Source organism: Ipomoea triloba, chromosome 13 (assembly GCF_003576645.1).
Source record: "Ipomoea triloba cultivar NCNSP0323 chromosome 13, ASM357664v1".
Taxonomy (NCBI): Eukaryota; Viridiplantae; Streptophyta; class Magnoliopsida; order Solanales; family Convolvulaceae; genus Ipomoea; species Ipomoea triloba.
In genome coordinates, this window is record NC_044928.1 from 29,072,756 (window position 1) to 29,091,963 (window position 19,208).

The window sequence follows — 19,208 nt, forward strand, 5'->3', positions numbered from 1 at the left end:
GTTTTGCCGTTTAAAATTTTTTTTTTTTGATTTGGTTCAGACGCTAATAAAAAAGAAAGCTCAAATGGGGTGAACACTCATAGAACCTCCACTTTTTTATTTTCTTCTTCTTCTTCAATTCTTCTTCGAATCAATCACAGGCCCCATCACCCATAGTGCTCTTCTCTCTTCATCTCTCTCTGCACTGTACCACACAGCACCCATAAGTAGGCAGAGGAGAAGGGAGAAAATCTCGGGTCAAATTTGAATCTTTATGGAGCATCTTGTCAACAACATTATAAGACCACCCAGGTAGAAGGAACACTATCCAGAAATTATGCTACTTGTGCATGTATATATATGTATTTGTGGTGTTAAAGTTTGAATCTTTTTGTCATAGTGTGAATCTTTATGTGGGCTTGTTTAATCTGTTCCTAAAGTTTATGGTGAATGATGAATGGCTACCCATTTAGGGGTACTGTTGACTGTTGAGGGTTTTTGTGTTTTTTTAGCCAAGATATCTTTTTGAAGTTTGAACCTAAGTATAGGAATATAGGGTGTAGCTTTGATTTGCTGCTTTCTGGAGCTGAATTTTGAAGTTCAGTGTACAATAATGGCTTGCTGAACTTCACTTGTGTCTTTGGAGATGAAGAGATGGCTACTGATCTTAAAGCTTGCTGTGAAGGACTCCATTGTTATGTTTACTGATTATCTAATTTCAGTAGATTTGAAGTTTAATTTTCTGATGTGCATCTAATAATCTAGATATTTCATATTTCCCTAAAATAAGCCCATATTTTGCTTTTGCTGTTTTCTGTAGTTCAATTTTTTTTTTTAATTTTAAATTTATTATTTTTTAATCAATTTGTAAGAGATTGGGGTTGTTGTGCTAGATGCGTAAAGTAACATGTATAAAGGGATTATTTTAGGATTTCTTAATATTGCTTCATCAAGTATACCGAATGCATTTTCACGCACGAATTATGTTTGAACTGAAGGAGTTTATTTGAAGACTTGCTTTGGGTATTGATGACTTATTTTCAGTATATATTCCGAAGAATTTGGTATTAATGAGTTTACCTCTGCTGGACTTCAGAGCTGAATATGACCCCAAAGATGATTTACTAGATGAAGAATTCATGCTTAAAGGAAAGTGGTACCAACGAAAGGATTTGGAGGTACAGCTTGATACGTTTGAATGCATGACTCTTCTATTATCAGTTGAAAGGTTATTATTATAATCTTTTATGTCTTATGATGCCTCCCTTAACTCCACTTTGCGTCTCCATATTTATTGTTTTGAAAGTTTCGCTCGTAACACTGTCTATCTTTTACCTGAAATTTATTATGTTTATTATTCGATTGCATAGTTGTAAAATGGGACAGTGCATGTATCATTATCTTGACAAATCTAGTGAAATTTTTATTTAAATACGGAGTATTAATTTATTTTGTTTTTTCTACTTTTCTTTAGATAAATATTGACAAATCTAGTGACAAACCATTGCTATATCCTTTTATATCTGAATAAGGGCCATATGAAGCATGGGTTTTCGAATTTTTGTTATCAGCATATGATTGAAATGCTATCAACATTCTGCAGCTTAAAAACATTCGAGGCGATGTTCTTAAATGTAGCCATTACATGCCAATCATCAGTCCTGAAGGAAAGGCACTGCCTTGTGTAATATACTGTCATGGAAACAGGTTTGTGAGCCTTTGGAATCAAAACGTGATTGATTTTTTACTAGAAGTCATTGGAGAACGATGGTTAAGCACAAACCTCGAAGCAGACATCGTTCTCTATTCAAATTATTAGATTGGGAGGTTATTCATGGGTTACCCTATAGAATGTAGGAATATACTTTAAGAACTTCCTCCTATCCCTTCTATCCGTAGTTAAATGTGTAAAATTTTCCATGTAGTTTAGATACTATTGTGTATGTCTCATATGTCTTATATGTACTGGAGGATGATAGGTGTTGGACGGAACGGATCGGATTGGAGTGAGGTCCAACACCGATCCGTGTTATGTTTTTCATCTTTAGTCACGTAATGTGGAGTGGGTCGGGGACGGTACAGGGGTAATTTTGTACATTTACATGTTTAGAGTTGCATATTGCTCCCATGGACGTAGGCACATTGCTGAACCATGTAAATCTTGTTTTCTTTGTTTTCTTGCCATTATTTCTTGTTCAAACAGATACTAACTATTTCTTTGTTATGATCCTTTCCCAGTGGTTCTAGAGCTGATGCCAGTGAAGCTGCTATAATACTATTGCCATCAAACATTACCGTTTTTGCCCTAGATTTCTCTGGATCTGGATTGTCCGGGGGAGAACATGTTACTTTGGGATGGAATGAAGTAAGTAGCTAAGGAACTTGTTTGACTTTTTTGTTGGAATATTCACCTTGCAGTTGATTTGTTCTGCAGAAGGATGATCTTAAATCTGTCGTTGAATACTTAAGGCGGGATGGAAATATATCTTCGATTGGCTTGTGGGGTCGATCTATGGGTGCTGTTACTAGGTATAATAACTCTCGTGTCTGTACTTCCTTGAAATTCTTGTTGAGTGCGGGACTTGTATGTGTGTGTGTGTGTTTTTTTTTTTGGTCTTATATGCATAAATCTAAGTCCTGCTGCTCGTTGCTCGTGCAGGTGTTGATAAAATTAAAGTGACTAATTTTAGGCGCTTCGTTTTGCAGCCTGCTGTATGGAGCTCAGGATCCTTCTATTGCGGGAATAGTTTTGGACAGCCCCTTCTCGAACCTGGTTGATTTGATGATGGAAGTTGCGGGCACTAATGCAATACGGCTTCCCAAGTTCACTGTAAGCTGCTCCGTTTGTAAATTCTAAATGTGATGCACTGAGAGTCAACTATTCCCCCGCTGTCTCCATGGGTTAATATATTATTTTTCTCTTCTTTATGGCTTAAAAATATGTTCCTTTTTTTTTTTTTTTTTCACATTCTTCCCTCGTTTACCCGGTGGGGATTTGTTTGATGTTTCTTTAACTTGTTTGCTTTTCTTACTTCTAGCTCAAGTTCGCAATCCAATTCATGCGGAGATCAGTTCTTAAGAAGGCAAAATTTGACATAATGGAGTTGGATACAATCAAGGTACCTTTACGTAAAATGTCTTCTTGAGTTATTATTTTGTGTAATTACCCGAAAATGTGAGGGAATTTTCTCGGAGCTACGATATCTCTATTAACTGGAACAAGTAATTGTATTCATATAATAACCGAACTTTTGGGATGAACTTGATTGGCATTTCCTCAAGAGAAAAATCTCGACTTTTAAGCTGGCTGCAAAATAAGATTCGTTCATTTATCTGCATATGTGATCTTTACGTGGGTTCGATTCATTCATTTTAAGTAGCATGATTCCATCACTTCGGTTTGTGTAGGTTGCAAGGCGTTGCTTTGTACCTTTGTTGCTGGGTCACGCTGTGGATGACGATTTTATCCAGCCACATCACTCTGATCGCATATTCGATGCTTATATGGTAAAACTTGATTATGCCTACTTGTGTGCTTAATAGTAACAGTAATTTTTTTTTTTCTTGTTTTCACTGTTCCCAGCATTGGGCACAAATTGCGTATTTTATCCGCTTTGTAGTGATGCCTTAATGGTAATCCCGGCAGGGGGAGAAAAATATTATCAAATTTGACGGTGATCACAACTCTCAGCGTCCCCAGTTTTACTTCGATTCCATAAGTATATTTTTCAACAATGTCTTACAACCTCCCGATGATGATACGTTTTTTGACATACCACCGGATTATTTTGGCAAGGTAATTCACTTATAGAATGCTTATCGTTATTAGTTCGAGTGTTTGACTACAGGGAAACTGCTACTTATTCTGACCTATTAATTACATTTAACTATACGACCCGTAGGTGTGTAGTGTTCATGAAGTGAAATATTCAGACGATCTTTTAACTTCCCCGATAGGTACCGTCTAATTCTTATCTGTTCTCCGATCCCCATTTTTTGGGCTGTTTTAGTCGTGTATGGTTTATTTTAAGTCGAGTTTCTTGGTTTTTGATTAATTTCACGTGCAGCGTTAAGTAGCACCAAAGATACTAGTAAGCAAATTCATGCCCAAAGATCTATAAGTTCTACACAGGTATCGTCTTTAGCTACTGAGACGTTGTGCTAGAACAAATGTTAGAGGGGATTTTAGCGTTTATTATGTTATGCTAATTCTAGAAGTTTAGTTGCAAGAAAATTTGTTGGTGGTTTATAATTGTGTTGATTTGTTTAATAAAAGTTGATTACTAGCATTCCCGCTTGGCAAATAGGCGTTTGTGCTGTTCTATTGAACAAACTCGTGTTTTGCAGCAAGGTGTTGTAGCTTATCCCGCCCCGTCGTCTTCAAACCTGATCAGCTTTGAACTCTCGAATGGCGATCCCTGCGGTCCAGGCGTGCTTGCGTCGATAGATGACGATGAGTACGTGGAATACTCGCTCGATAACTTGACAGATTTTTCGGAAAGTATGGAGGACGAGAATAAGGTGTGTACATATTCTACTTTTCTTCTGCACGCCATTCTTAGGGCTATTTTTGCCCGTCTTTTGGCCCTTTTAACGTCTTCTAGCCAAAAACTCTCAGATGATCATGGAAGCGGTGAAGGAGTCATTGAAGGACTTGGAAACGAGACCTTCTCGTGCTGAGGAGCTTTCATCGAGCACCAAACAACCGGAATCACTCTCGGATCACGATTCCCAAGGTTCTGCTACAGAACAGCCCGTGCCCTCAAACGAGTCTGCAACGACACCAATAGTCACCAATGGGCACGGTTCAGCACCCGAACTTCAGGTTGCTGATACTAACAAAACGTCTGCCGGACCTCCTAATTTGATTCCATCAGCAAACGAATCAGAAAACAGCGGGGCGTCTGCTGACAGCAACGTTTCTGTTGACAACCTGAGTTCAGCTAGCTTAGATTTGGTTGATCACACGAAAGTCACGGTGACAGTCATAAAGAACCCGACAACCAACATAATGAACGGTTTGTTGCGCCGTTGGGATCTTAACTTCTTCAGAAATAGATGATGATTGTGAGTGGGGTAAAGGCTATTGTTAAAGCTGATTGGTATTGTATAGTTTACAAAGGTTTAACCCTGAGAGAGTATGCATTATTTAGAGTTGAGAGAGATGGAGAAAGAAGTGTTTTGGGGGTGTCTGTGAAATGTGAATCATGTATGGGGACTAAGATTTTTGTTAGAAGGGATTTTTTTTTTTTTTTTTTTNTTTTGTTAGAAGGGATTTTTTTTTTTTTTTTTTTTGGATGGTGGCACACAATCATTTGTTGTATATTGTAAAATTGACTATATTTGGTTTTATGCTATAGCCCCCACCCCACCCACATGAAGGATGACACTGAATTCTGTGCATTATGAACATGAATTCTGTACCTTATGAAGTCAAATTTGACCTACTGTGGACCCTGGTCCACGATATAACGATTGACAACATCAGTACTATTAGGCGAATGTTCCATTTTGAAGTGTTTATCTGAACAAGTGGGAAAACATGAATTCATTCCAAACAATTGTTTACATTCTTTATTTGATCTTACACAAAAAGAATGGCATAAACTCTAGCAGTACTTTTCTTTACATGAACATTGATTGCATTTTCTATATCTTTGCTGTCAAGACTGATCATCTTTCAGCAATTTCAGAGCAGTTTCAACCAGTGAGTGGATCGTCGCCCCGTGTCGATTGATGCCCACTGTCCCAGAGAAAACATTGAAGCTCTCAAGCTCTGATGTGGTCTCTGTGATGCACTCCAGTTGATGTTCCATTCCCAGGCTCCTGAAAACCTCAGTGTTTGTTGTCTTGTCTCTCATCATCCAGATTGCTAGCTCTATGGCAAATCTTCTGATTCTTGGGACCTTGATTGATGGGTATTGGTGCCTCCCAAGAATCTGAACTAGCTTCTCAGCTAGCTCAGATTCTTGAACCTTGGATCTCCCAAACATGATGCTTGATTCCTCAGGTGTCACAAACCTGAACACATGGGCTGCTAGCCCTAGCATCACCTCCTGCATTTTGTTCTGCTCTGACATGATTGCTTTGAGGATCTGCAATGGTGAAATTCTTGAAGTTAGTTATTTATGCATATAGAGGAGTTTTTCGCACTTTTGGTCGCACGACTATCGCAGCTTATCACTTCAGATTTGGTCCTCACAACTTTCAATTTAGTAGCATTTTTTATTCTTCCAATGACCTCTCGGGCAAAACTTTTATCGGAGTCTAGATTCTTGACCATTATACGGGGAAAGAATGAGGGAAGAAATTAGGGAAAAGAGTTTTTCACTTGGTTTTAAGCTCGGGTTTGGGGGAAAAAGTTATTGTAAAGATAATTTTACCTTTGTATAATGGTCAAGAATGAGACCATATTACGGGCAACCCTAGCCGGACATTGACATAATAACCATAAGGTTCCAAATTTGACTCTTTGTGTGAGCTGTTTATATTGACCTTTTTAGTTTGAGCTAGTCAGCTATGGACAACCTAGGTTAGTTTACCTCCTCGTGGTCTTTTGCCGGCTAGGATCACAAGGCGGGCTTCACCCAATGCACACATTCGGGTAGGGGTTATGAACTTTCCATAAATCAAAGAATGCAACCCTACTAGAATTTTGTGAGGTCATTGGAAGGACCAAAAGTGCGCTACTAAATTGAGACTCATGGACTAAACTTATAAATTTTGAAGATCGATGATCGAATCTGAACCATAATCGTGGGACCAAAAGTGCGAAAACCCTGCCAAAAAGCTATGGAGAATGTATGTATGTATGTGAAGTGCAATGCATGATGAACTTACAGTTGGTCCAGCAGCAGTCAAGCTCCCAAGATGTTCAAAGCTGTCAGGCCCACTATAAACACACAAGTTCCTCAAAATCCTTGCAGCATTTATCCCAAGAACTGGATCCTGCAAAGCTGCAACAAGTTTCCCAGTCACCTTCAACCTCAAAATCCTGTGGCAATTGTTCTTGCTCTCAAGAGCCAACATTCCCAGAGCTTCTCCTGCTGCAATTCTCACATGCCTCTGATCCTTCTGCAACCCCTCCTTGAAGAAGATGCCAAACAGCTCCTTCAGAACCCCTCCAGTGCCCCCAATTCTCTCAGTTGCCTCCTCCTCCAGAGCCAAACTCTTGAGAATTTCAATCCCCAGACACTGCAGAGATGGGTGGATTTCCCCATACCTCAAAACATCCCTGATATTGCTGATGGAGAACACAACTTCTGAGATTTCTCTCCTCAGTTCTTTCCCCGTGGCGCCCGTTGTGCTTGCCAGCATCTTCACAAGCTGCAGGGATCTCTTTAGGGTGAGAATTTGGGTGGGGGTTGTGGTTTTGTCTCTCAGAAGCCTCTCTCCTGCTTGGGTGAAGTCTATGATTTTGGGCAGAAGGCCTCTGGTGTTCCCAATCTTGCCACAATTGTCATGATCCCTAGCAAGTTTCTTGAGAATTAGCAGCCCCAAATGGTTGAATGTCCAAAACCCATAGCTCTCACTGTCAAAGATTATCCTTTTTTCACTGATTTCATCACAGGCACCCCCAAAATCCCTGCTGATTTGCAGGAGTGAAGATATGGACTCCATGGCCCCTGGAATCCCTGCAACCCTGAGAGCATTCTGCTTTTTCCCAGCAAGTTTTGAGAGGATCTCAGCTGCAGAAACCCTGATTTCTTCATCTTCATCATTCTTCCAGTTCAGCATCTCCACTAGCCTCTCCATCACTGCTATATTAGTCCCAATCTTCTGCAAAGTGTCAGCAGAAAACCGGGGGCTCGTCGCGAATTTCCTGAGGATTAAAGCCCCAGAGAGCTGCTCATCTGGGGAGTTTGAGGCCAAGAGCTCCATAGCAAATGAAACCATGTCCATTTTTATCCCATCAAATATGCTCCCATACACACACTTTGAATAGGCATCATAGAAGAATCTCTTCACTGAAACCATGCCTGCAGGTAGGTAGGGGTGTAAGGGTGTTAGTGAATAAAACTTTCGGTAAACTACTCGTGTTTGTGTTCATTTATTAGGGTAAATGAACATAAATGAACAAATTTTAGAGCTCGGTTCATAAACAAACAGAGACAAACAGAGTCTGAACAGTTGTAGGTTCGTTTGTTAAGAGCTCGTGAACAAGCTCGTTTGTGTTCATTTATTAATGTTCATGGACAAGCTCGTTTAGTGTTCGTTAGTTTTGTAGTTGTGTTGTTTGTTTGGTTATTATTCGTGAACGTACATTATTTTTTGTTCATGAACGAATTGTGATCATGAACATGTGCAAGTGTTTGGTTATTAAGTGTTCACAAACCTGCTCATGAACATAAACCAACATGTTTGTTAACTAACATGTTCGTGAACATGTTTGCAAACATTAACAAACACTAATAAACACTTAACAAACCAGAATTTTCAAAAACCTTAACAAACGAACACGAACACTTCAAAACCTCTGTTCGTTTATGTTCGGTTCGTTAACAGGCCCTACCTGCAGGTCCCAATTCACACTCTTGGTTCACCTCCTCGAGGAGATTCTTGAAGAAAACTTTCCATTCCCAGTAAGCTTTCTCTAACAAGAACAACAAGGCCTCTGCTAATGCCAGAGAATAGAAGATGTTGAGAGCTGATTTTCTGTTTTTCTTGTCTGTGTCTTCTTCCCCCACTACTCCATAGTCCTGTCTGATCAGCTTCATCAGGGAGAGGACTAAACATGTTGTGGCAGATGCAATTTGGAGCCAGTGGAGAATCTTGCCCATGTTTCTTGGGGTAAACATCCATTTAGCGTATGGAAATAAGGGAACTTCTGAACTTGTCCATGTTCTGGTGGGTAGCGTCTTCCTATGATGCCAGTGTCGCCGCCGCTGACGCGGCGGCGGCGATGAATTACCACTAATCTCCCCACCGCCGTGCTGACTGGCCTTTTTCACTGCAGAAATAGGCCTGCAAAAAAAAGGATGTGAATCATAGCTAGAAACCAATTAATTAATCCGATAAAGACTGAAAAATTATAAGGCTAATCAGATCGATTCTCTGATTGGCCCGATAGCCCCCTCCCCCCCCAAAAAAAAAAAAAGAATGGACTACTACTTAAATTTTCATTCAGCAAATACCAATTTTAGTTCCACAATTATTAGTAAAATGACAGTTTTAGTCTATATGTTTAATTCCTACCAGTTTTCATTCACGACTATTATTTTAGTACTAATTTTAGTCCACAACTATTGTTTTAGTGTCAAAATTTATCATGTATGCTGAAATATGAAATTATTAAAATTATTTTTGTCCTTTTCAAATTAACATCACAATTTAAGCAGCAATAAAGTGATTTAAGTTCTAAGATCGGTTACAATTTGCAATTCTCCCCCTCAAATTAAGGTAGGATGAGGATGAGAAATATTGAAAATGACAAAAATACCCTTAAAATTTTTAGATTTCAACATGTCTTAAAATGAGGAGTGACTTGCGTGATAAATTTTGACACTAAAATAATAGTCGTGAATGAAAATTGGCATTAAAACAATAGTCGTGAACAAAAATTGGCAGAATTTAAATATGTGGACTAAAATTGTCATTTTGCTAATACTCATGTGATCCATTATCTATTATGAAATACTATATCTGGAACAAATTAATAATTGTGTCTTATATTATAAATTTATATGTCTTGAATTACGAATTTATGTGTCTATAAACACTAATTATGTACAAATTTGAAAAAAAAAAAAATATATAAACATGTGTATATGGATACCTGCAAATCACCTTCACAGCTCTGGCAACAAAGTGGGAGCTAGATTTTATGGCGCGAAAGCTATGGATTCCAACGTCTGTAAGAGACCAGGTGGCCTGATGTTGCCATTCGAGCTCACGACTCCGGCTGAAAATCCGGGCGCCTTCGATGAGGAGAATGACGGTGATGAACCAGAAATCCGTTCTCTCCAAAGCGATGGCGAAGCCGCCGAGAAGAACCACCGTCGCCCATATGAAGCTTAGGGTTCCGAGCCCCGTCGCCGCCTTCTCCAGCACCGCCAGCCGCAGAGCGAAGAGCGTCAGCTTCTTTTCCGGCGCCCTAACAGCCGCCGCGGATTTCGCGGAAACCGAATTCTCCGTGCTGCTGTTCTTCGTCGTCATTTCGCTGCTTTGCGGCGCGAACATGGTGGGATCGCCGCCCGTCGCCGCCGTGCTCAGCTCCGACGATATCTGGAGGCGAACGTCGCCGTAAGTTTCCGTCCACGGCTCTCTATCCATTGTTGAAGCAAAAAGGTTGGAACTTTGGGTTTTATGAAGCTTGTAGCTATGGAGAGAATGGGTTCTGGTAATCTATATATATATATATATATATATATATATATATGCATACATATATATATAGAGAGAGAGAGAGAAAGAATGAGCTTAGAGAGCACGTAGATGAAGCGGAACAGAAACGTTGAAGTTGCGTCTCTTTCTGTCATGTTTTTCCCAGCAAGTTTATAGGCTTATTGTCGCGGATTATTCTGACCATGTTAGACCCAATGAATGAACGGGTCAATTGATTAGCTTACTTTACCCACAATAGCATTAAGAACGTTATGTCTTACATGTTAGATCTGACCGAGTTAGGCACGTCGACCCGATTAAGTTTGAAAGCCAGTCGCTGGTCTAGGACTTGACAATGAAGGGGACAGATGCGATTCGAATGACACAACTAATCGGAAACTATTGTTACAATGGTACGTATGAGGGTAGGTTGGTTTGCGGGGTATGAGGGGTCCCTAAATGTTGCACAAGCGTTGTGTGCTGCACCGGACTCTATGCTTGTGACATTATGCTATGTTACTTCAACCTTCAAATTTGCCTGCCTTCCAATGGTACGAGGAAATTTTTTTGTTCTGTTGGCCACTTATTTATGTTCTGTAGATTCCCGACTTGTTTGTCTTTTTGGTTTAAACTAATCAACTATGAATAACTTAGACTTACTTTCTTGTGTTCTTTGTCGATTAGAGTCTAAGACATCCGTACTTTTGGTATTGAAATTTTAATGCAAGATGTAAATAAAGCCGGTTATTTTTAAGGACACTTACCTGACCCGATCTTGAAATCTTAGTGGAAGAGGTAGATTGATGCTCGCAACAAAGTTAATTTCATACTTTCCTTGCACGTGCTGACTGTGGGTGAAACGTGACTCATAACTCATCACTTTGAATTAGTCGATCAATTGATTATGTCTGGAACTTCGGGTCAAATTAGGTTAAAGTTGATAGGGCAGAGTGACTTGGAGAAATATAATTATCTACTTTATTATCAAGTAGGGTTATCTTGTACAATAATCCAATCTTTTCTGAAGTTCATGTTGATTAGACCATTAATTGAACAAGTCCTGACATAATCCACTGTTTAAGAATAGAATTCATCTTCCATAAGTGAAGGGGCAAGTGGTTTAATTATTACTACGTATTATTTTTTGATAATTTTAAACTTTTGGCTTCGTCAGATTATATCTTGAACTCCATGAACCTGACTCCAAGACTTATGAAAAAGTAAATTGAGTCAATATAGTTAGTTTCGAAACTCAACTCAAAACTATAGACTTTTACGCACCAAAAACTCATCCAAAGTCCATAATTTTAATTTTTGTGGTAAGAATCGAATCCCATTCTATTACTATAATGAAGTCTTAAATGGTTTAATTAGTTAATGTGTAAGTTAGGCAATATATGCATGGCTTGCAGGAATGGGTTACAGGAAGAGTCTCCAAATCACCCCATTTTTCTAATTACTTTTGAGTGTACGAATTGAATATGTTTTTTATATGACATAATAATAGTAGGGACTTGAACTCATCAAATGTATAATGCTCTTTTAAGCATGAGATTACAACTTTGAAGTTTGAACTCATCTATACAATTAATTGAGATTTGGTAAGATTTAGATTAATCTCATCATCGCTAGAAGTGACTTATTTATTAATGGAATTCATTTTAGGTGAAAAATATATTCTTGACCTTAAGTTTTTCGACCAATCAACTATGATTGTACACCGAAACAAATTATATTCATGTTCCTCATGACCGGTCATCGATTACTTTTTTATCAAAAATGGTGTCGGCCGGAGGATAGTTGGAGCCCAAGTGATATGCAGTAGCAGGTTATCAACCAATTTTTGGGCTTCATTGCACCAACATAAAATGTTAATGGGTTTAATTTCTCTTTTAAAAAGTTTAGAAACCTAATTGACTTTTTAATTAAAGTTTGAAAGCCTATTTGGGTATTGAAGGTAACACTCCACATAGTTGTATGGACTATGGTCTATAAAAAATTTTATTATGAACTTATTTAAAGTCTAAAAAATGTAATCTCTCAATCAAATAGATAAAACATAATTCTCGTACACGGGAATCAGGTGACACCCTTTATAAACAATTACTTTATTCTTATATTGAGAATCAATCATATAATATAAAGATGTCATATCCATAAGCAATTGAAACTTGGACGTAGAGACTTGATTTTGCATATTGTATTTTTATAACTGATGACAGGTTATACCATATGACTTGGGAATAATATGCATATAATATACATGACATATATGCATATATATACCATTGCTTGTCTTCTAATAAACAAAGGTTAGACCATAAAGATATCTTTGAAGAAGAATGGCTGCAATAATAAACATTGAATGGGCTAATTAATATTTTGCAGGAATAAGCAAGGAATGAATGATCTGGACATTAACATGCTGGGATATTGTCAAATACAAAACTATACATAATCTTTACCTTCAAATGCAAATAAAAAAGTGGATACAAGTTAAGCATTCTTTGTCTTTAGAACTCAACTTGCCAAGGCTGTCATCTGTGCATTCATGTAGTTAGGCAAAGATTCTTTGCTGCTGCTTCTAAAGTCGGGATTCTGTATCTTCGAATGCATGAAGATAACGATAACCCACCCGTGTTCAGAGCCCTAACAGATGAAGAAAGACATTGTGAGAAATGTATGACGGGAGTGATGTGAATCGACTATAAAAACTAGAGCAGTAGCCCACAACCACTACAGGAGGGTGTGTACTGGTAAATCCCGCCTTGTGACCCTAACTAGTAAAGGACCACAAAGAAGTAAACGAACTTAGGTTGCCCATAGCTAACCAGGTCAAACCAAGAAGGTCAATAGGTTGATCATGAGTCAAACTTGTAACCTTATGGTTATTATCAGGTCAATAGGCTGATCATGAGTCGAACTTGTAACCTTATGGCTATTATCAGGTCAATAGGCTGATCATGAGTCGAACTTGTAATGGTTATTATCAGGTCAATAGCCTAACCAACTTGACTATGGTTGCTCCCATGGTGTGGAGAGAATACATCGAAGCTAATAAGTTGGCATATCTAAAAGACTAAAACATTGCTTGTATGGTTTTTTTGGATGATGCAAGAAGGGTAAGGACAACATTTGTGTATATAAACAATGTGTTTGATATGGATAGGTTCCACCATTTTCTTAATCTTTCATATCAGTGTTTTGATCAACAAATTTAACAAGAACACAAGTCTGGAAGTTCAAAACATACCAGCAATCCGGTGCAAATGATTCAATGAAAATGTATGAACTATAAGCTCCACCAATGATACCTTCAATAGAAACCAAAACATTTGTTATGAGAACAAGCAATGAAATCATAGATTTTACTAACCAAATAACCAAAAGATTTATGAACTATAAGCTCCACCAATGATACCTTCAATAAAAACCAAAACATTTGTTAAGAGAACAAGCAATGAAATCATAGATAACCCATAGGAAACCGAGATTTTACTAACCAAATAACTAAACAACAAAATCGAGCAATCACTAGATCGTGGCATTCCTTTGTGCCACTCGGGCCTTCTCGGCATCAATGATGGTCTCGACCAACTTAACCGAACTCTCCAACTCCCCTTCTCGGTTCACAACAACATAATCGAAGCTCTTCATATGCCTCACCTCCTCCCGAGCCGTGGCAATTCTCACAAGCAAAGTCTCCCTCGTCTCCGTCTTCCTATCTATCAACCTCTTAACGAGCGCCTCCTCGCTCTCGGCTACCAAGAACACAAACACCGCAGCATTCCCGAGGATCTTCCTCAGAGTTGCAGCCCCTTGAATATCCACTCTCAATACAATGTCACACCCTTTAGCCATGTAATCCCTAATTTGCTGTTTCGGGATACCCTTATAATCCCCATACACCAATGCATACTCCAAAAGCTCATTCCTTTCAATCATTGACACAAATTCCTCTTTGCTCACAAAATAGTAATCTTTCCCATCTTCCTCACCGGCCCGCTTTTCACGGCTAGTGGCCGTGACAACAAAATGAATGTTTTCTTTAACTTCTCGCAAGCGTTTAATCACTGCATCTTTTCCAACCCCACTGGGCCCACTGATCACCACGATTAAAGGGTTAGGGTTTGGGGCTAACGGGTCGGAACTAAACGGCGACCCTAAAGCGGCCTCAAGGGCGCGAATCACCTCGGCCTTGTTGGCAGTATCGGGGGAAGGAATAGGCACCGCTTCTGACCGTCTGGCGTAACTCATTCGGGAGGTGTACGAAATGTGGCGGTGGGTCGCCGGACTTGGCGGCTGAAACCGCTGCTTCGGTACGGACAGCGACTTCGGGTTCCGCTCGAAAATGGCAAAAGGGTTTGTGAGATTCCGGTGGAGGAGAAATGGGTTGTGGTTAGAAGTTGCTAACAATGTGCAGAGCCTTCGATATAGCATCGAGATTTGCAGAGGGTGACAAATTGGGGATTTGGTTTTTAGGGGATGTAGGGATTTGAAGAACGTATTGGAGGAAAATTACAAAGCAACCGCGAAAAATTGCCGGAAAATTACTACAAATCCCTCAGAATCGTATGTTGGAACGGGGACTAGTTTCAAATTTCGACGATGATTTGAGAAATTTATTGGAGTTAGCTTAGCTGTATGGTTTATCGGAGCTGATGTTCTTCATCTTTCGAGGGATTGGGCTTTTGTGTCGGGTTCGGGTCGTATCAAGGTGATAGTTAAATGGATTGGGCTTAGTTTTTTTTCTTTTGCTTCTCTTTTTTTTTTTTTTTTTTGGAAATTTTAAGAATAGTATTCTCCCGATGAATTTCTCTCTCGGTGTGAGTGAAATCATGATTATCTAGTTAAAATATAAATGATCTTGATAGTTAATTGGTTAAACGTTTGATTAACCTAAAATGTGACAGATCAACAAGGACATGCGATAACCTGTTGAATGGTTTGGTTGACACAATACCTTCAAGTGTGAAAATTATGCTTTATATTCTAAATATACTGAAATGTGACCTTGTTTAGCTATATAAATCATGTAACATAAATGACTAAAAAAAAGTTTTCTATGCAGCTCAAATACTTAAACAAGACCATCATAAAGGCAAACAAGCTCATTTGTTATTCAATCTAAATAGTAAAGTAAAGCCAAATGAAACTTTACTATCTAACATCATGTTCCGTTCATTATTATTCATCAATCTAAAGAACATTAAAATTACTGTAAAAATACAAAAATGAAACTTTAGAATGGGTCAGGGAAGAGGTCGGGCCAAACCACAAGTCCAATTTTAAAATTGAAAAATTAAGACTAACTCACCTAAGATCTAAGGAGCAATTGAATCATTACAATTTAACTCATTCGTAATCTCTATTATAGTGATGTGGTTTCGGGAGAAAATTTTTACCTTTTTAGCCCCAAGACGAACGCTAAACCAAGCATAGTAAAAATGTTACCATCTTTGAGCTTAGAAATGTTTGTTAAAACAACATACGAAGTATCCGTTAGTTAAAAGCAACATTAAAAAAAATTGTGCAGTATAAAAACAGCACGTGGAAAACGTGGAAAAAAAGCAGCAAAATTAGGAAAGGAAAATGCAAAGCAGAGAGGTGATAAGTGCAGTTTCCAAGAACGTTATTTCATTTCTCACTTTTTGACTTCTCTCTCTCTCGCTCTTCTTCATCGTCGGTCCGTCTGCAAAAAAATACGACCAGTCATCATCCCCCAATTTCCCAATTCTCAAAACCCTAGCTTTTCTCCAATCCGATTCGATTCGATTCAATTCAATTCCAATCTGTCCAGCTCGCTAAACTTCCATCTTACCTCCCCAATGGATACTTTCCGGGTCCAATCGGAGCACCAACAACAACAGCCCGAGGCCTCGTCGTCCTCGAATTCGCAATCCACCACCACCGTCGCCACCACCACCTCCACGTGCCGGACAGAGACGATCAACGGGTCCCACGATTTCAAGATCAAGGGGTATTCGTTGTCGAAGGGGATGGGAATTGGGAAATACGTCGCGTCTGAAACGTTCACGGTGGGAGGGTATGATTGGGCGATCTATTTTTACCCGGACGGGAAGAGCACGGAGGATAACGCGTCCTATATATCGCTCTTCATTGCGCTGGCGAGCGATGCCACCGACGTCCGGGCGCTGTTCGAATTGACGTTGTTGGATCAGAGCGGGAATGAAAGGCATAAGGTCCATACCCATTTCGGACGGGTCTTGGAGACTGGGCCTTACACACTCAAGTATCGCGGTAGTATGTGGTAATAACCTCTGGATTCTTCTTTTGCTTTTGCTGTTTTCATGTTCCTTTATGTGCAACCTAGAAGAATGAAGAACCATTTTTTGCATTTGATCTGCTTTCTGCATATATAATCATACCTTTTTTTGGGAAATCTCGAAGCCACTATCTGAGTATGTGCACTTGGTAAATCCCGTCTTGTGAACCTAGCTGGCACGGGTTTTCAAGGAGGTAAACAAGCCAGGTTACTCATAGCTGACCCTTCAAACCATGAAGCCTAATAATGGACTTGTAACATTGTAGTTATCAATGCACCGTCTTACCAACTTGGTTGGGGTTGCCCTATATAATCCGCCCATTTTGGCGATGAGGGAAACTCGAAGCCACTACCCTAGTATGTACACCTGGTTAGTCCCGTCTTGTGAACCTATGAACCTAGCTGGCATAGGACTTTAAGCCACTCATAGCGGACCCTTCACACCATTAAGCCTAATAACGGTTAGCGGACTTGTAACATTGTGGTTATCACTTATCAATCAATCATTATTGTGTGGATCATGGTTCACATAGCTGTGTGGACCATATTATCAAATAATGTACATTCAGTACACAAATAATGTACTTTTAGTATATAAATAATGTACATTGTATTCAGGGAAAGTACATTATTTGAGTAAAAAAGTACATTATTTTGTATAATGTACATTCAGTAGACGAATAATGTATTTTTAGTATATTAAAAATGTACTTTTTGTTATGGTCCACACAATAATTTGCTGTTATCAATGCAATAGTCTTACCAACTTGGATGGGGTTACCCTATATAAGCAGTTCCGACTGAATAATCTTTTATTGAATTGTTGTCTCCTGCAGGGGCTACAAACGCTTTTTCAGAAGACCAGTGTTTGAAACATCATCCTACCTCAAAGATGATTGTATCTTGATCAAATGCACAGTTGGTGTTGTTAGAACGTACACAGAAACGCCGAAGGTTTACTCCATACCAGTGCCACCATCTAACATCGGAATGCAGTTTGGCCAGCTCCTAGAGAGTGGGGAGGGGAGTGATATCAAGTTTGAGGTTGAAGGAGATACCTTTGCCGCCCACAAGTTGGTGCTTGCTGCACGTTCGCCTGTGTTCAGGGCCCAGCTCTTTGGTCCGCTGAAGGAAGAGGACACACAATATATTATAGTTGAAGAAGTGCAAGCTCCGGTTTTTAAGGTTATAAAATCTTATCTTAGTTTTCTATTGACCTATTTGGCTGAAAATTTAGGATGTTTAGTCTTCTGTTTTGGTGTATGCTTGTATTGTGTTTATCGTTGCTGTAAATAACCAAATGTGCTTATTTGTATCATTAAGAATTTATTTACCCGCAATAATGCTCACACATGTTTTCATTGAGTGATCATCCATTAATTATCTGGCACATATCCCTTTCATGGTACCAAATATTCATGCTCTAATGTGTTTTTACCATTTTATAAATGTCTCTATATTTAGTTTCAGAATAGAGTCTTGCAATCTAATTCATTTATCTCATTTGGTCTTTTGCAGGCATTGCTCCACTATATATATTGGGATGTGCTTCCTGATTTACAAGAGTTTGTGGGTCTTGAAACGACGGGGGCAGCCACACTGATGGCTCAGCATTTGCTTGCTGCAGCGGACCGATATGGACTTGAGAGGCTGAAAGTGCTATGTGAGGCTAAACTTACGGAGGGTGTATCCATCAATACAGTTGCCACGACCTTAGCTTTAGCTGATCAGCATCAATGTGTCCAACTGAAATCCGCTTGTCTGAAATTCATTGCATCAACTGAAAATTTGAAAGGTGAACTCTTATATTTCATGAATACCATACTTGTTATCATCCTATCCAACATAATTGTTCTCCTCTTTTTGTCTTTACTGGATTCATATTGGTACGCCTTCTAAATTGTATTTCTTTTGATAACGTGATTTGCTGTCTTCAATTCCCAGCTGTGATGGAGACAGAAGGATTTGAGCACTTAAAGGAGAGCTGCCCTACTGTCATCACCGAGCTGCTTAATTACGTGGCTAAGGTAGGTCCACCACCAGGGGCAACCATTGAGCGGGGTGGAATCACACTTGATGGCGGTGATGTGCATGGAAGAAGAGTAAAGCAGAGGGTATAAAACTGACATCTCCATCTACATTCTGACCGCATAAAATTATGAGATTTTACACTTCTGATGTCGTCTTCTTTCTTGTTATGTTTACAGTTACAGGCGTCATAGAAATCTGTTGCAGCGACATCATTCGGTTACAGCTGACTCAATCTGTGATCTTGACTACTCGGTGCCAGGAAAAAAAAAGAGGAAAGCAATTGCCTTTGAGTTGGAATCTCATAATTTCCATCATTTGCCCCACGGCTCTTGCAGAATACAAAAATGATGAAAAAGAAAGTGCAATATAATGTACTAATGGAAGGATTTTGTTTGTCGTTTATGTTATATTGACACAAATTCAGTTTCATAACATGAATGCTACGGGAAGTGACCAAAAATCAATTGGTTTACTTCACAATATGTTGTGTGCACCATTGAGTAAATGTAGCTGCCAATCTTGGAAATTTTTTTGTTGTTTCGAGTTGAGATATAAAAATAGCTCGTGTTTGAATGAAAGATTTTTCGAG

General features: G+C 39.1%; 4 protein-coding genes across 11 annotated transcripts; 2 read left to right on the top strand and 2 right to left on the bottom strand.

Annotated features, from left to right (window-relative positions):
• The first annotated feature begins 16 nt into the window (after positions 1–16).
• LOC116002163 lies at positions 17–5,152 on the top strand. Of its 6 annotated transcripts, none has more exons than XM_031242224.1 (13): positions 17–291; positions 1,024–1,157; positions 1,583–1,686; positions 2,218–2,344; positions 2,414–2,508; positions 2,686–2,809; positions 3,018–3,098; positions 3,388–3,486; positions 3,626–3,775; positions 3,882–3,936; positions 4,047–4,111; positions 4,327–4,500; positions 4,598–5,152. In XM_031242224.1, the coding sequence occupies exons 2-13, from the start codon at positions 1,050–1,052 to the stop codon at positions 5,039–5,041; spliced, it is 1,626 nt and encodes a 541-aa protein (XP_031098084.1). In that variant the 5' UTR covers positions 17–291; positions 1,024–1,049; the 3' UTR covers positions 5,042–5,152. The 6 variants fall into 6 exon arrangements, with proteins under 6 accessions (XP_031098084.1, XP_031098088.1, XP_031098085.1 ...); XM_031242223.1 differs by having other exon boundaries at positions 18–291; positions 1,076–1,157; XM_031242228.1 differs by lacking the exon at positions 1,583–1,686.
• Positions 5,153–5,512: 360 nt separating this feature from the next.
• On the bottom strand, positions 5,513–10,284 carry LOC116002160. 2 transcript variants are annotated; one of them, XM_031242219.1, is made up of 5 exons: positions 9,755–10,284; positions 8,492–8,943; positions 6,820–7,958; positions 5,954–6,074; positions 5,513–5,923 (listed from the first exon to the last, which is right to left on the bottom strand). In XM_031242219.1, exons 1-5 carry the CDS (start codon positions 10,249–10,251, stop codon positions 5,643–5,645), a joined length of 2,490 nt encoding a protein of 829 aa, XP_031098079.1. In that variant the 5' UTR covers positions 10,252–10,284; the 3' UTR covers positions 5,513–5,642. The 2 variants fall into 2 exon arrangements, with proteins under 2 accessions (XP_031098079.1, XP_031098078.1); XM_031242218.1 differs by having other exon boundaries at positions 5,513–6,074.
• Positions 10,285–12,649: 2,365 nt separating this feature from the next.
• Positions 12,650–14,977, bottom strand: LOC116000969 (guanylate kinase 2, chloroplastic/mitochondrial). 2 transcript variants are annotated; one of them, XR_004094196.1, is made up of 3 exons: positions 13,806–14,977; positions 13,556–13,616; positions 12,650–12,951 (listed from the first exon to the last, which is right to left on the bottom strand). XR_004094196.1 is itself a non-coding variant. In XM_031240848.1 (2 exons), exon 1 carries the CDS (start codon positions 14,740–14,742, stop codon positions 13,837–13,839), a length of 906 nt encoding a protein of 301 aa, XP_031096708.1. In that variant the 5' UTR covers positions 14,743–14,977; the 3' UTR covers positions 13,604–13,723; positions 13,806–13,836. The 2 variants fall into 2 exon arrangements, 1 of the variants encoding a protein (XP_031096708.1); XM_031240848.1 differs by lacking the exon at positions 12,650–12,951 and having other exon boundaries at positions 13,604–13,723.
• A 951-nt stretch (positions 14,978–15,928) lies between these two features.
• Positions 15,929–19,147, top strand: LOC116003101 (BTB/POZ and MATH domain-containing protein 2-like). The gene is made up of 5 exons (XM_031243274.1): positions 15,929–16,573; positions 17,425–17,773; positions 18,107–18,383; positions 18,533–18,702; positions 18,796–19,147. The coding sequence occupies exons 1-5, from the start codon at positions 16,131–16,133 to the stop codon at positions 18,808–18,810; spliced, it is 1,254 nt and encodes a 417-aa protein (XP_031099134.1). The 5' UTR covers positions 15,929–16,130; the 3' UTR covers positions 18,811–19,147.
• The last annotated feature ends 61 nt before the right edge of the window (positions 19,148–19,208 follow it).